A 14,809-nucleotide genomic window follows, 5' to 3' on the forward strand; every position below is an offset into this window, starting at 1 on the left:
TCATTTTTCAAAAATGAATTAAGAGTATATCTCTTTATAGTCCATAATCCGGGGAAGTATTAAGATTATACACATAAAGTGACTAGTTTTTTAAAAAAAAAATATGTCTACATGGGGAATACAATCGAACTTAAGAGAGTATCTGAATACACAAATAATGGAAATAACTACATTTGTTATGGCTCTCGGTGGTATTGTGAAGTAGTGTGGAGAATCACAGGATCACATTTTAAAGCTTAAAATCCATTCGTTTCTTAAGGTATCTTCAGAACCACGAGAGAGCAAAAACTTGAGACAGCTCCTTGAGATCCTACACCCAGAGACTAGATATTTCTACAAAACAAATGCTTTCATAAATTTGCTCACATTTATTACCATGGATAACGGAGTCTGCATTTATTCTGCTTGGCTGTATTCCAAAGTATCTAAAAGTTTATATACATTTTATTTTAAAGATATAGCAAGTGACAGGACTAAACATAAGAATTTATAATCCTTGAAACTCATTATGTCTCCCCCAGGAGACATATTGTTTTTGCCCTGTCCGTCCGTCCGTCCGTCCTTCCGTGCCCGCGAAATGATGGTTAAGTGACTGCATAACGGTACTTTCTCTTTGATGTCATTCATTCCGTTCTGTTTATGTGACTATTTTCTTTTTATGTGACTGTTAGAACAATAGAGAGAACAATGGGGGTGTCACATAAAGACCGTCCGTCCGTCCGTCTGTACGTCACACTTCATTTCCGAGCAATAACTGGAGAACCATTTGACCTAGAACCTTCAAACTTCATAGGGTTGTAGGGCTGCTGGAGTAGACGACCCCTATTGTTTTGGGGTCACTCCGTCAAAGGTCAAGGTCACAGGGGCCTGAACATTGAAAACCATTTCCGATCAATAACTAGAGAACCACTTGACCCAGAATGTTGAAACTTCATACGATGATTGGTCATGAAGAGTAGATGACCCCTATTGATTTTGGGGTCACTCCGTCAAAGGTCAAGGTCACAGGGGCCTGAACATTGAAAACCATTTCGGATCAATAACTAGAGAACCACTTGACGCAGAATGTTGAAACTTCACAGGATGATTGATCATGAAGAGTAGATGACCCTTATTGATTTTGGGGTCACTCCATCAAAGGTCAAGGTCACAGGGGCCTAAACATTGAAAACCATTTCCGATCAATAACTAGAGAACCACTTGACCGAGAATATTGAAACTTCATAGGATGATTGGTCATGAAGAGTAGATGACCCCTTTTGATTTTGGGGTCACTCCGTCAAAGGTCAAGATAACAGGGGCCTGAACATGGAAAACCATTTCCGATCAATAACTAGACAACCACTTGACCGAGAATGTTGAAACTTCATAGAATGATTGTACATGCAAAGTAGATGACCCCTATCAATTTTGGGGTCACTCCATTAAAGGTCAAGATCACAGGGGCCTGAACATTGAAAACCATTTCCGGTCAATAACTTGAGAACCACTTGACCCAGAATGTTGAAACTTAATAGGATGATTGGTCATGCAGAGTAAATGACCCCTAAAGATTTTGGGGTCACTGTGAAAGGTCAAGGTCACAGGGGCCTGAACATTGAAAACCATTTCCGGTCAGTAACTTAAGAACCACTTGACCCAGAATGATGAAACTTCATAGGATGATTGGTCATGCGGAGTAGATGACCCCTAACGATTTTAGGGTCACTCTGTTAAAGGTCAAGGCCACAGGGGCCTGAACATGAAAAACCATTTACAATCAATAACTTGAGAACCTCTCGACCCAGAATGTTGAAACTTCATAGGATGATTGTTCATGCAGAGTAAATGACCCCTATTGTTTTTGGGGTCACTCCGTTAAAGGTCAAGGTCACAGGGGCCTGAACATTGATAACCAGTTCCGATCAATAACTTGAGAACCACTTGACCCAGAATGTTGAAACTTCATAGGATGATTGAACATGCAGAGTAGATGACCCCTATTGATCTTGGGGTCAGTCTATTAAAGGTCAAGGTCACAGTTGCCTGTTCATGTAAAATCATTTTTTGAAAATAACTTGAGAACCACTTGACCTACAATGTTGAAACTTAATAGGATGATTGGACATGCAGAGTAGATGACCCCTATTTCTTTTGAGGTCACTTGATCAAAGGTCAAGGTCACAGGAGCCTGAACAGTGACTTGAGAACCACTAGGCCAAGAGTGTTGAAATTTAGCGGGATGACTGGACATGCCAAGTAGATGATCCCTATTGCAGCCAACCATCAGTGTCTCTTTGACTTTCGCTCCTGACTCCTATTGACTTCTTGCCTATAGGACTTTGCATTGGGGGAGACATGCGCTTTTTTACAAAAGCATTTTCTAGTTTCATTAGCCAATCCTTTGCCCTTTACCGCTTGTGAACAAAATATGTTTTAGTAAATATTAAATATCTAAGCGGGTGCAAATTTTACCTCATGTGTAAATATTTCTTCATATTAAGGTAGAACGCGACACTTTGCGAACTTTCGAGTAGCAATTTGAAATTTTGCATGTGTAAAGTTGGCCATATTTCAAACAAGATACAGTTTATTTTATACCAATAGAGACGTCAAAGTTGACCACCAAAGCCCGTATTTGAAACTGACGTTGCCGCGTATCCCTGGCAACTGTTACGGGTATTGCAACGGCACCAGCCAACAAAGTTTCTTAAATTATACATTATTCGACGGAAATCATGTTTTCCTTTATGGTGATGTAAAAATCATTGTTTTACACCGACACATATTTGAAAAATGGAAAGAAAATTGCCGTATTTTACTAAAAATTGACGTTCAGTTTCGCAGCATTTTTTTTCTTTAAATCAGCTTATTACAAAATCCCTGAATTAAATTTTTGATTATTTTTCGATAAACGGCGCTTAAAATGTATACCGAGTCCAAATCAAAAATAAAACTGGGGGGTCACCGACTTATCTTTTTCTGTACATGTGATTTTGTTTCCCCCATCCCCATGCGTAAATTTTGTACTGTAATTCGACGTCTGCAGATACGTTTGAGATATCATGATTGGGCCATTGTGTTTAGCTTGTCAGCTGCACCATTTAGTGTTTTACTGGTTCTTAAAGATTGATACACACGACATTGTAAACATTTACAAAAATAATAAGAAAAATTAAAAGCCTTAATATCGTTATGTCATCATATTGCAATAAATATCACAAATTCATTTAACTTTATTATAATTTTTACGTTTTAGAAATATTACGATTGTTTCGAGAGTAGTCAGACACACCGATTCCATAAGTGCAGCCACGGGGAAACAGAATTTATATTCATTGTACGGAGGCTGTTGCTCTGAAAAGGTTAATTTATTAACAACGCTAGATAGAAACAAAGAGGTTTTAGTTCTCGAGAGATGTGTTTTATGAAAGGTTATCCTTGTATTCATAGACACATAAACATAACAAGTACGAGTAAATACTCTGCAAAAAAATGATAGATATTCCATAAAATAAAAAAGAAAGAAAACTGTTTGTTTGTTTTAGGTTTAGTGCTGTTTTTTTTTGGTTACGATAGGCGGTTAACCTAACCAGTGTTCCTCAACAAGTAACTTTCAACTTCACCACATAAAACCGGAGATGGAGGACGAATGATTTCGGACAGATACCTTCTACAAAATTGTCACGCCCTATCCAGGGATCGAAAAAGCGATTCATAGAACTGAGTTAAGCGGATGAGGTAAAAGAAAGAAAAACAGCGGTTGTGATGGAAACTCGGTCATCAGCGGTTAAACATGTATAATTCTATATTGTAATTGCATTTGTATCTATATGAGCGACTCAAGAATCGTAACTTTGTACATAGGACAGACGGCTCAAACTTGCTAGTTATGGACTCGTATTTACGAGGTACTAGGATTTGTACCGGTATATGTATATGTGTAAGATCTTATTTTTTATTTATTTTCATTTTAATAAGCGTCTGAGATGTCAACATTCAGAATGTAACAATTTTCGAACAATTTAGCAGTTCACTCATCAGATTTTTATAAAGCTACGCTTATGCGTTAATGTAACTTTAGGATAGTATTCAAAGCGATACCTCTTATTGAGCCGTGCCATGGGAAAACCAGCATAGTGCATTTGCGACCAGCATGGATCCAGATCAGCCTGCGCATACGCGCAGTTTGGTCAAGATCCATGCTGTTCGCTAAGGGTTTCTCTAATTACAATAGGCTTTGAAAGCGAAAGCATGGATCATGAACAGACTGCGCGGATGCGCAGGCTGGTCTGGATCCATGCTGGTTGCAAACGCCCTATGTTGGTTTTCTACTGGCGCGGCTCATATCATGATTGTCCTGGAACTCATATCTCAAATAGTGCCCTTTGCTATAAAATTTCAAAATATCTGACTAGCAAAACCAAATCCCGCCGTCAAAATATGTGAACATTTGCCTGAAGCTGATAATAAACCGGAAGAGACCATAGAAACTAATCTTATTGTCATATGTTACTAGGCTGGAGAAGTTAGAAACGAAATAGTAAAAATGTATGACAATGGGATGTGCGGGCGTGCGTGCGTGTGAGCTTATGGAGGAAAAGGGATAATATCAAGAAAAACACGAAACAAATAAGCTTTACTCTCGTGGAGGGCAAACTTAAAAATATATGAAACTGCTGTATAATACTGATCTATGATATTTTACAATAATTATGCTTTAACTTTTTGTTTCAAATGTGAAATCTCCGAACTATCTACACAATTGCATATGTATGGATTTTTCATTTTAGCAGTGTATTACAACGAAAAACTTGTTAAATTGGGACTTTGAGTAAGAAAAAGATGCAAAAAAAATCATTATATATAGAAATGGCTGAAATATGATGTCTCGAACGTATCTGCAGACGTCGAATTATGGTACAAAATTGACGCATGGGGGTGGGGGAAATAAAATCACATGTGCAGAAAAAATTAAGTCGGTGACCCCCCAGTTTTATTTGTCATTTGAACTCGGTATACATTTTAAACACCGTTTATTGAAAAAAATCAAACATTTAATTCAGGGATTTTGTAATACGCTGATTTAAAACAGAATAATGCTGCGAAACTGTTGTGCGCACGAGATAAGATATCGTTTGCACGAGAAAAGATGTCGTGCGCTCGAGAGCTTGAGGTAAGATGTTATACGACCGAGATAAGATGTCGTGCGCTCGAGGTAAGATGCCGTACGTCCGAGATAAGATGTCGTACGCACGAGATAATTTAATCTTAAAAGAAAAAAATGCATGTCATAAACATACGGCCGTAAGAGTCCGCAATTCCTGGTAACATATTCAAAATTTATACCCTATTCAATTTCATAATATCACAAACTGCAAATATCACGTCTTTGATTTGAGAGAATTGTTCTGACGCATATGAATTGACATTTTTTTTAACAAATAGCAATACTAACAGAAGGTGAATTGAATTTTTAAACACAGCCAACTATCGTTCACTTCAGTACGAATACTACTTAAAATTTATGCGAGAAAACGCACTAATTTAGACCACTTACGAAAGTTTGCTTCGGTCTCAAGTTTTGTTAATAATTATATTTTCTTGACAATGTTATTGGTAAACTTTTGTTCAGGAATGGTATTGTGATCTTCCTGTGTACGTTTGTCGTCCACATTTTGATGTTTAAACATCTTACAGCACACGTCAAATATTTATTGATATCTATAACGGCGACCCATGAGTGTATTAAAGTGTAATGGGCATGTGCCATGATTTCGGAAAATAGCTGTTTATAGGTTTGAAACATTGTAATATAGCTTAATTTTATTTTTGTTTTATGTTATAAATCTTTCTTTTTAATGTACATATATATATATATATACTTATTATTTTTTCATTCAGATATTGACGAGTGTGCTCCAGATTACACTGGTAAAGATAAATGTCAGCAAAGTTGCCATAATACTAATGGGTCGTTTACTTGTAGCTGTAGAAGTGGATACATATTAAATGCTGATAAACATACATGTGATGGTAAGATAGATACATGTTTAAATAGCAACTGACGACTCTCATGCATTTATATAACTTTATTACGAACTTTGACGATTTAGACGTAATAATGAAATATGCATTTAACTTAATACTGATAAGATACAATCATTTGTTTTGTATGTACTGAGCTATATAAATACATTTGTCTCGTTCATTTAAGACAGTTTCTTTTTCTAAAGAAAAGGAACCATAACTGCTTCGAGGCAGTTTTATTTGATTTTACTATCAATCATTTTACCGTCTTCTTGCGAAATTATAATGACAACTCCGTAAATAGTTTACATGTTTAACAGGAGAATCCGTGATTTTGAATTTAAATCAGTTGCAAGTCAACAACTTTAGTTCAAGGTCATGCTGTCAGTTTAGAATCTTTACATTTGAGGAAACCATCCAGCTGATTTAATGAGGTGCTCATAACATAATTTGCTCACAGCAGCACGATGCCATATGGTTCAGCATAAAAAGCTCAAGTTCCCATATGGCGTATACAACTTGTGTCGATGTGACATAAAATCTAACACAACAAAACTTTACGCCTTAACCTTATGCCCAGGATTGTTCTGCTGTCAAGAGTAATAGTAAACTTTTACACAGAAATACTAGGTTGAATGTCCTTTGGCAAACCTACGATGCTTTCGAAAGCTATATATCGCGTAAACATGTACATGCTTTTCGCCTTATAAGTTGCATATCAACGATAGTATAATTAATACATGTAATTGAATTAACAATTTCAAGGATAAGACAAATTATTGAAAGTATCAGAACAACTAAGCAGGGGTCGAAAATAACTTTCTATAGGCTTCTACTATTCTTTAGTCGCACTTTTTCGCTGAAACTCTTTTCAGACAATGTCACTGAATAGAAGTCTCACAGTCTACAAGCTGTGTTATTTGGATGTCCGAAATAGGTTTTGAACAAAAATATTGTAAACTGTCTTCAAAGGCCGCATGGACTGCTCAACCTAAGTTTCAAAAAAAAAAAACTGGTCTTCTTTTCTTTTTCTTTTAGAAACAATTCACCAATGATGAGTTAAGTGAATTTGAGAATCATGATGGACTTTTATTTCCACAACGTACATGTACCCAGTTTAGTAACCCATGCAAGTTGGCTGCACATCGCCGATAATGTTAAACTTCGTCTATACTATCTATTAGTAAATAGTAGGCACTTCATGTCCTCTCGACGTCTCGATACTCAGCTCGAACGATAGCCTGGCTCCCTGCTGCATGGTTATTCTTTATAATAATAGCAAACATTTTATAATTAATTTTAAGCCTCTAAAATTACACATTTTATCTGGCTGATAAGTGTTAAACGTACAGTCTGGTAAAGGTATGCATAGATTATACTTGTAAACCGTTAAATACCGAGAATCCAGTAAATCGTAAGGCCTTTAACTATCCCATACGGTGACAAGCTCACCTTACCAATTTGACTGTGGTCATTTGAGAGAGGGAGAGAGATGTGATATCTGTGTTATTGTTTGGAAGTAACAAAAAATCAAGGTCTCTTTCTGTGATATTAAGTTTTAAAATTATAATATGTTATCCTAAAATCAAAACAGGTAAAATGTATTTCATTTGGATAATGGAAAGAAAACAACAAAAAGGAAGGTTTGTTTGCTGATAAAGAAACTCATTACATTTTAGCAACTTACCACTGGCTGTAAAGCTGAGGAAAAATGCCAGTAAAATGATTTTAAAAGTATTTGGTAGTACTGACAACGACATACTTTGTTCGCAAATAAAATTATCATCAACGTTTATTGAAAAACGTTAGTAATATTTTGTTAATCACCCGCACTGATAAAAGCAAAGCTGTGTACGTAGAATGTCATGGGATAAGTTTTCTGAATCTCCTCGATTGGTAGCACCCTGATAAACTTGTTTCCAGTTATCTTCGTACTTCTATTTTTTTATCTAATGGCGTTCTGATTAGTATAAATTAAAGAGGGCATATCTACATATAGACAAGCTCTTACAAATAATTGGTTCCCATATATCATTGTATAAGGTATTACATGCCTAACTATAGTAAAGGAACTAGCGTTGGAACCATCTGGTCTAGTTGCGTAATGGCGGATAGGTTTTTGAACATTAAGATTTCACTTGGCATGGCAACAGAGGTTTAAATTAAAGCTAGTTTCTGTTTAAATTTCATTGTGGATGTATTTTTGACATTTTGGTAGGAAAATGGGAGAGCAGGTTGTACTTGGTAAAGTGAAGCTCAATTTTAGTATGAGTTGTACTTTCAGGTCACAGCAGTGTGATTTTGATGTGATTTCACAGTAAGCAAATGTGACCAGAGAAATTTCTCTTAGAGGATACATGACCCCTACTTTTCTCTTCATTTTATATCAGTTTTATCATAACTTTTTAAAATGAGGTAAGGATTTGTTCTCTGAAATTGGTCTAGCTATGTTTGGTAGCTCTTTAAAAATGTCAGTTTTATATAGAATATATATGGAAAACTATTTAGCTGTTTGTGACCTGTAGGTATAGTGTGTGATATTGAGATCTAGATATGACGGTGATGAACCCAAATCAACGATAAAGGACCACAATGTTATTATTAACAAGAATAGAGCGGAAAGATATGTGCTTATATATCACGTTATGAATACATCCAATACGACAACAGCTAAAATAATAGACACATGTCAAAACTTTACATTCTATAGAATAACTACAATTCAACAGCCTACCGGTTAATACCTAACAGGCAATTTAATAATATAAGCATATAACCAACAAAGACGCAAGACACAAGTATTCCTTCTCCTGTACTTCTAATGTTCACTAATACTATTCAGAATACCATTTTTAGCTTTGCACCCTATCACTGGTCAGTCGAATATTTTACAAATTTGGATTCCTTGATCAATTAATCATTGTTAATAATTATTAACGAATCTTTGAAAATATTGTACGTAGCGTATAGGGCGACTTTTGTTCCGAAACTTCAAACAGATCAGAAACAAATTTAATTTAAAACGATCATAATAAGTTGCATTATTACATTCAGTACCGAGGTTTGATGAGTGTCACAGTTCACATTGGTATAAAGAGATAAACTGTTTGTATGGTTGGAAGTATATTAAGTTTTGTAAACATTATTCTTAATACTTATGTCATTTGCTGTTCATTCAGTTTGCTCGTGATTTTCAAGATTTGATACATCTATCAAATCTAGAAAAAACACACTTTTATCAATCGTTTCATATATTTTTCAGTCATTGTAGGCAAGACGGATGATTCAGTAGATGTAAAATGTACCAAATCACAATGGGATATTAGCGTACATATGGACATGCTAAAGACACAGTACCCGGACATCAGACCACGAGACATATTCTTAGGAGACTCAAAATGTCAAGGAAGACTTGAAGGGTCCATTCTTAAGTTTATTTACAACATCAGTAGCTGCAAAACCACAGAAATGGTAAGAATTTATATTTGCGTCACATATAGTTTGAAATATGTCTGGCACATTCAAAATTATTCGAAACGATGACCAATTCGTTTTCATTTCTGTATATTTGATATCGGTTAGACATTTGAGCGGATCTTTAGAGAGACTGACAGACATATTAGAAAGAAGACCCTTTGATTTTAAAATACATCGGCATTGGCCACTTTGTCTCCAAGTATTGTGGCTTCGTACGTATTTGCCAGTTGACATCGTATTATATTTATTATCTATTCAACATTCTAACATGGCGTGATATGATTTCCGGTTAAACAAAGAAGAAAATTAACTTTTGCATATTCTGCGATAAACAACGGTTGACGCTGGGAACGGTAAGAGAGTATTATGACGTCAATCATGACGTCAAATTGGCGCTTGACATCCGATACATTACTCCTCGCGTAAATCAAGTCCAGCATAATATTTATCAAAATATTTCAATGAACATGTCACGATGGTAAAATTCAACAACAACACGTGAACATTTATCTTTTATCAACGTTTCGGCGCTCACGCCTTCATCAGGATAAATACATAATAAAACAACGGACGTGACGTCATGAAGTAAACGTTACGTTGAATGGCGGAAAAACGTATACTGTTTTTTTAAAAATATTACATAAATTAATGTGAATAACAGATAGCAAGTTTAGTACATTACGGATATAAGAATACAGGATTTCCTATAGCAGTATATATAAAAAACCATAAATAGGAAAAAACGCAATAGTACTAAACAAACACATATACATGTAAAATTCATTACACATTAAACAATGTTTTTGAATTAAGTCCATCAGGATTGAGTGTTTTTAACTTATGAATCCAGAATGTTTCCTTGCATAACCGGTTAATTTTATTATTTACCACATCAATAGGCATAAATGTGAAGTCATCAATACTATGGTCATCTTGATTAAAATGACCAGCAACCAACGTGGAATATGCAGGATCTGTAAAATTAGATATGTCAAATTTATGGTTATTCATACGCCGTGAAACCTGTTGCATAGTCTGCCCAACATATTGCATATTGCATCTTTTACACGTTATTAAGTATACAACATCTTTAGATTGACAGTTTGTATCATATCTTAAAGAAAATGTTTCTCCTGTAACTGTACTGCTAAATGAGGATCCAGAGTTGATTCGTAGACAGTGGGAACATCGTTTCCTGTTACATTTCTGCGTGATGTATGTTTCAGTGTTCAATTTGAAATCGGAACTTACTAAGTAGTCGCTTAAATTTCTTGTACGTCTGTACGCCACTATAGGTTTGTATTCGTCATGAACAAATTTAACATTTGTATTCTTTGCAATGTTCAGAAGATCCCAATACTTGTGAATTGTTCCACCTATATTTGGTAATGATGGATTATATTCTACGGTGAATGGAATAACACTTGTTTTATTTTTATCTGAAGGCGTCAGGGCTTCGTTTTGTGACGACCTCGACACCTTATTGAATGCACTGTCTATCACAGAATCCGGAAAATTTCTATCTTTGAAGTAGCTCCGTAAATTATTAAGAGATGACTTGAATTTTTCGTCATTAGAAATAATTCTCCTGTACCGCTTTGCCTGACTGTATGGGATTCCATCTTTGCATTGTTTCGGATGACAAGAGGTGTAATCTAGGTATTGATGGGTATTTGTTTCTTTCACGTAAATATCAGTGTCAATTCCTAGCGATTTGTTTTTAGATACTTGTACATCTAAGAACGAAACAGTACTTTCTGATATTGTAGTAGTAAATTTGATATTTGGATGAAATTTGTTAAGATCGTCGATAAAGGACTCTAACTCTTCTAACGAGTGGTTCCAAATCATAAAAATATCATCTAGGAACCGTAACCACAGAGATGGCTTAACTCCCCTTGAGTGAAAGAAATCCTGTTCAAGTTTTCCCAAGAAGAGAGATGCATATGATGGTGCCATGGAACTCCCCATTGCTGTACCCATCTTTTGTAAATAAAACTGTTCACAGAATTTGAAGTAGTTATTTTCAAGTACAAGTCTTATTAAACGGGCGATTTCATCAGTTGATAAATTTCTACCATGTATATTTTGTTGTAAAAATGACTTACAGGCGTTTATACCGTCATCATGAGGGATGTTTGTATAAAGTGATGTTACGTCAAGCGTTACTAAATATGATTTAGTTTCAAGTTTAATATCCTTCACTTTATTTATGAAATCTGCCGTGTCTTTTACATATGAAGGCAAACCGATCATGTATGGCTTTAATATATAGTCAATATATTTGGAAATATCCTCAGTAGGAGAACTAAACGCTGAAACAATGGGCCTTCCGGGATATTGCATAGGTAAATTGTTGTCCGGTTGTTTGTGTATCTTTGGTAAGATATAAAAACATGGCGTATGAATGTTTGCTGGAAAAGTGTCAAACTCGTCTGTAGTTTCAATATTTGCAACACATTGTGATATATTACGTTTTATTTCGTCTGTGGGATCGTTTGTACATTTTTCGTAATATTTATCATTATTCAATTGTCGCAATACCTCGTTTTTATAATCTTCAGTGTTCATAATTACAATTGTATTTGATTTATCTGCTTTTTTGATCACAATAGTTTTATCTTGTGATAGTTTTCGCAAAGATTCAAGTTCAGCTTTTGTAATATTACTGTACCGTTTCCGGTTATGCTCGGACTGCAAGATTTCTTTCGTTACCGCATTTATATAAAAATCCAGATACACATCACGTCCAGCGGGTGGGGTAAATGACGATCCTTTTTTATTGAAAAATGGAACATCGCGATAAGAGTCAATATCGTTTAGTTCACTATCATCAAACTCCGTATTTTTTTTTTTTTTTTTTTTAATGAACATGTCAGAATGAAAACAACCAAGGCCTTTTTGTGAATAATCGTCTACTTTACCACGGTTCAGCGTTCCGATGCTTACGTATTTATCCACTCGGCTAACGCCCTCATGGTTCAATTTCTACGTATCTGAACTCTGTACCGTGGTAAATCAGACGATAAACAACTCGAAGGACTTGATTATTTGTTAAACAAAACAAGAATTCGGAATATCTTCATAAGTTTACTGGCAAACTTGACGTAGTTAAAACGGCTGGAAATTAGATTGATGTCAGTACATGTATACCATCATGGCAAATCTTTAATTCATTTTTCAGTTGAACCTTTTCATTTACTGTCAATATACTTACAGTAAACCACAACGTAATGAGCAACCTTTTATAATTACAGACATCAGGCATAACCAACATCTTCAGCAACAAACTATTCTATGTCATCTTTGACCCTGTTATACCGTTTTTAATCCGCCGACACATGTGGACGTTTGCTGTAGAGTGTGATATTATCAGAGGGGGGACTGGGAATTCACATCTACATCATGGCATTGAAACACATCATGCAACATACGTTGAACATTATAACGTCACTGTAGAACTTTATAGTGATCAACAATTTCAGCACCCTATAAATGGAAATATCGGCATTGTCCATGTAGGCGAAGACGTGTACGTCAAGGTTTCTACGGCTATACCAGACTGGAATACAAAGATGCGGCTACACACATGTTTTACAAGACCAAATATGAACGCGACAAGAGAAATGGATGTTGTTTTGATAAAAAATGGGTAATTTGAATATGATTTATTCCATTTAGAACCTTACTGTACTGAACTGTATTATGTTAGAAATATAATTTACATGTCTCAAAATATTTAGTTATTAAATAAGATTATACTTTCTTTAATTTTGTATGTATTTTTGCAGATGTGAGGTAGACAGCAACACACACATTATTTCACAGTCAACGCATGAGACGAGATTTGTTTTTCAAGATTTTGAGTATCTTACAAATGATGAAGGGCTAGACATTTACTGTAACGCAACATTTTGTGATTCTAAGGATTACTCGTCAGGTTGCGTACAGGCCTGTCATCAAGGTCCTTCATTGATCGGATGACTGTTCTAAACTCAAAACCAATGAATGGCACTGTTGAAATAACAGTATAAAAGAAATGAAAAAAAAAAAAACATCCGTGTGCTATTGTGTGTATAATATTATTCTGTTAGTCATATACGCTGCTGAGGTTTTCGATTTAGGTAGACTGCGTCTTTAGGGGCGTGACACTCCCTGTTAAATATTCGTCCTTGCTTTTCCAACTTTCCGCAACACTTACACCTTTTTATCTGTCTCTTTCTCATGCATGAATAAGATTAAAATGTACTTGATTTTGGATTTTTGAAACCACCGGTCTGTTTTGTGCTTCCCTGAAATCTACCCTTTTTATTTTTATGTGCGTGTAAAACAAAATATCTTTAATAATTACTTTTATTGTGTGCTGAAATTTTGAGCCAAGTATTACAGCTGTCATGAGTATTTTAACTTTTGGTACTTTCCATCGAAATGAAGCATGCATTCACTGATTTTAATTTTATATATACACATGTCGTCCATCGACAGTAAAAAAGCAAGTTTTCTCATTACTTTAACGCTACTCTATATGACCAGATGTTCATGTTTGTATTGAAATATTAAAGTTTGCCTATAGCACATTTTTTTTTGGTTTACTCCCTTTCAACATTCCCTGAAACGTGTTATTCTCCATTTGTTTTTACAGACCATTTTAGTTTTTAGATGATACACAAGTAGGCGTCTGTTAAAAAAGAAACATAGGAGAGGTCCAGTGTTGCTTTTATTTTTATCTATGTCTCTAGTTATATGACAGTTTGCGCTATGTACGAAAAAGAGTTTCCCTAATGCAGATAAATGCGAACTATTAGGGATCATCGTTATGTTTGTTGATGATGGCCAGCCTTCGTATCAAGTTTAGAGATCCTAGGCCAAAGCCTTGTTTGGAAACTGTTTACGTGGTCCAGGTCACTGTAATCACGACCTAATGATCTCAAAATCAATAAGACATGTTCACGATATGATCAGCCTCCGCCAATCCAAGGACAGTAGACACAAGCATTTCCTAGTTACTGAATTTCATATAAAAATGTTCAAAAGGTACAGACTGGGTGCAATAATTGTACACTGAAGTCATGGCTCCAAGTCAGAACTTGGCCCTGGTAAAAGCTGCCAAATTGGCATCTTACCATATTTGCGAGAACCTCACCTGGCAAGCTCTTTTTGTCAACTGTCCCGTTCGTTTATTCACAAGAGGTTTGCTTCCGAGACGCTTTAGAAAAGCTTCTAAGAAATTCTCAATCGAACTAACATTTGCCGAAGATGAAAAAGTATATTATTCTTTTTTTTCCAGAGGTTTTTATTGTTAAAGTGTTATTTTAAAAAGAAA

General features: G+C 35.4%; 1 protein-coding gene across 1 annotated transcript in view; it reads left to right on the forward strand.

Moving 5' to 3' along the window:
- LOC128551146 (mucin-like protein) overlaps positions 1-14,061 on the forward strand; it is a 41,353-nt gene extending 27,292 nt beyond the window's left edge. Inside the window, exons 13-16 of the mRNA XM_053531618.1 lie at positions 5,884-6,015; positions 9,272-9,480; positions 12,744-13,138; positions 13,278-14,061. Coding sequence (XP_053387593.1) covers positions 5,884-6,015; positions 9,272-9,480; positions 12,744-13,138; positions 13,278-13,470 — 929 coding nt within the window. The 3' untranslated portion in view covers positions 13,471-14,061. The remainder of the gene's footprint in view (positions 1-5,883; positions 6,016-9,271; positions 9,481-12,743; positions 13,139-13,277) is intronic.
- The last annotated feature ends 748 nt before the right edge of the window (positions 14,062-14,809 follow it).

The sequence above is a fragment of the Mercenaria mercenaria genome, chromosome 19, assembly GCF_021730395.1.
Source record: "Mercenaria mercenaria strain notata chromosome 19, MADL_Memer_1, whole genome shotgun sequence".
Lineage (NCBI taxonomy): Eukaryota > Metazoa > Mollusca > Bivalvia > Venerida > Veneridae > Mercenaria > Mercenaria mercenaria.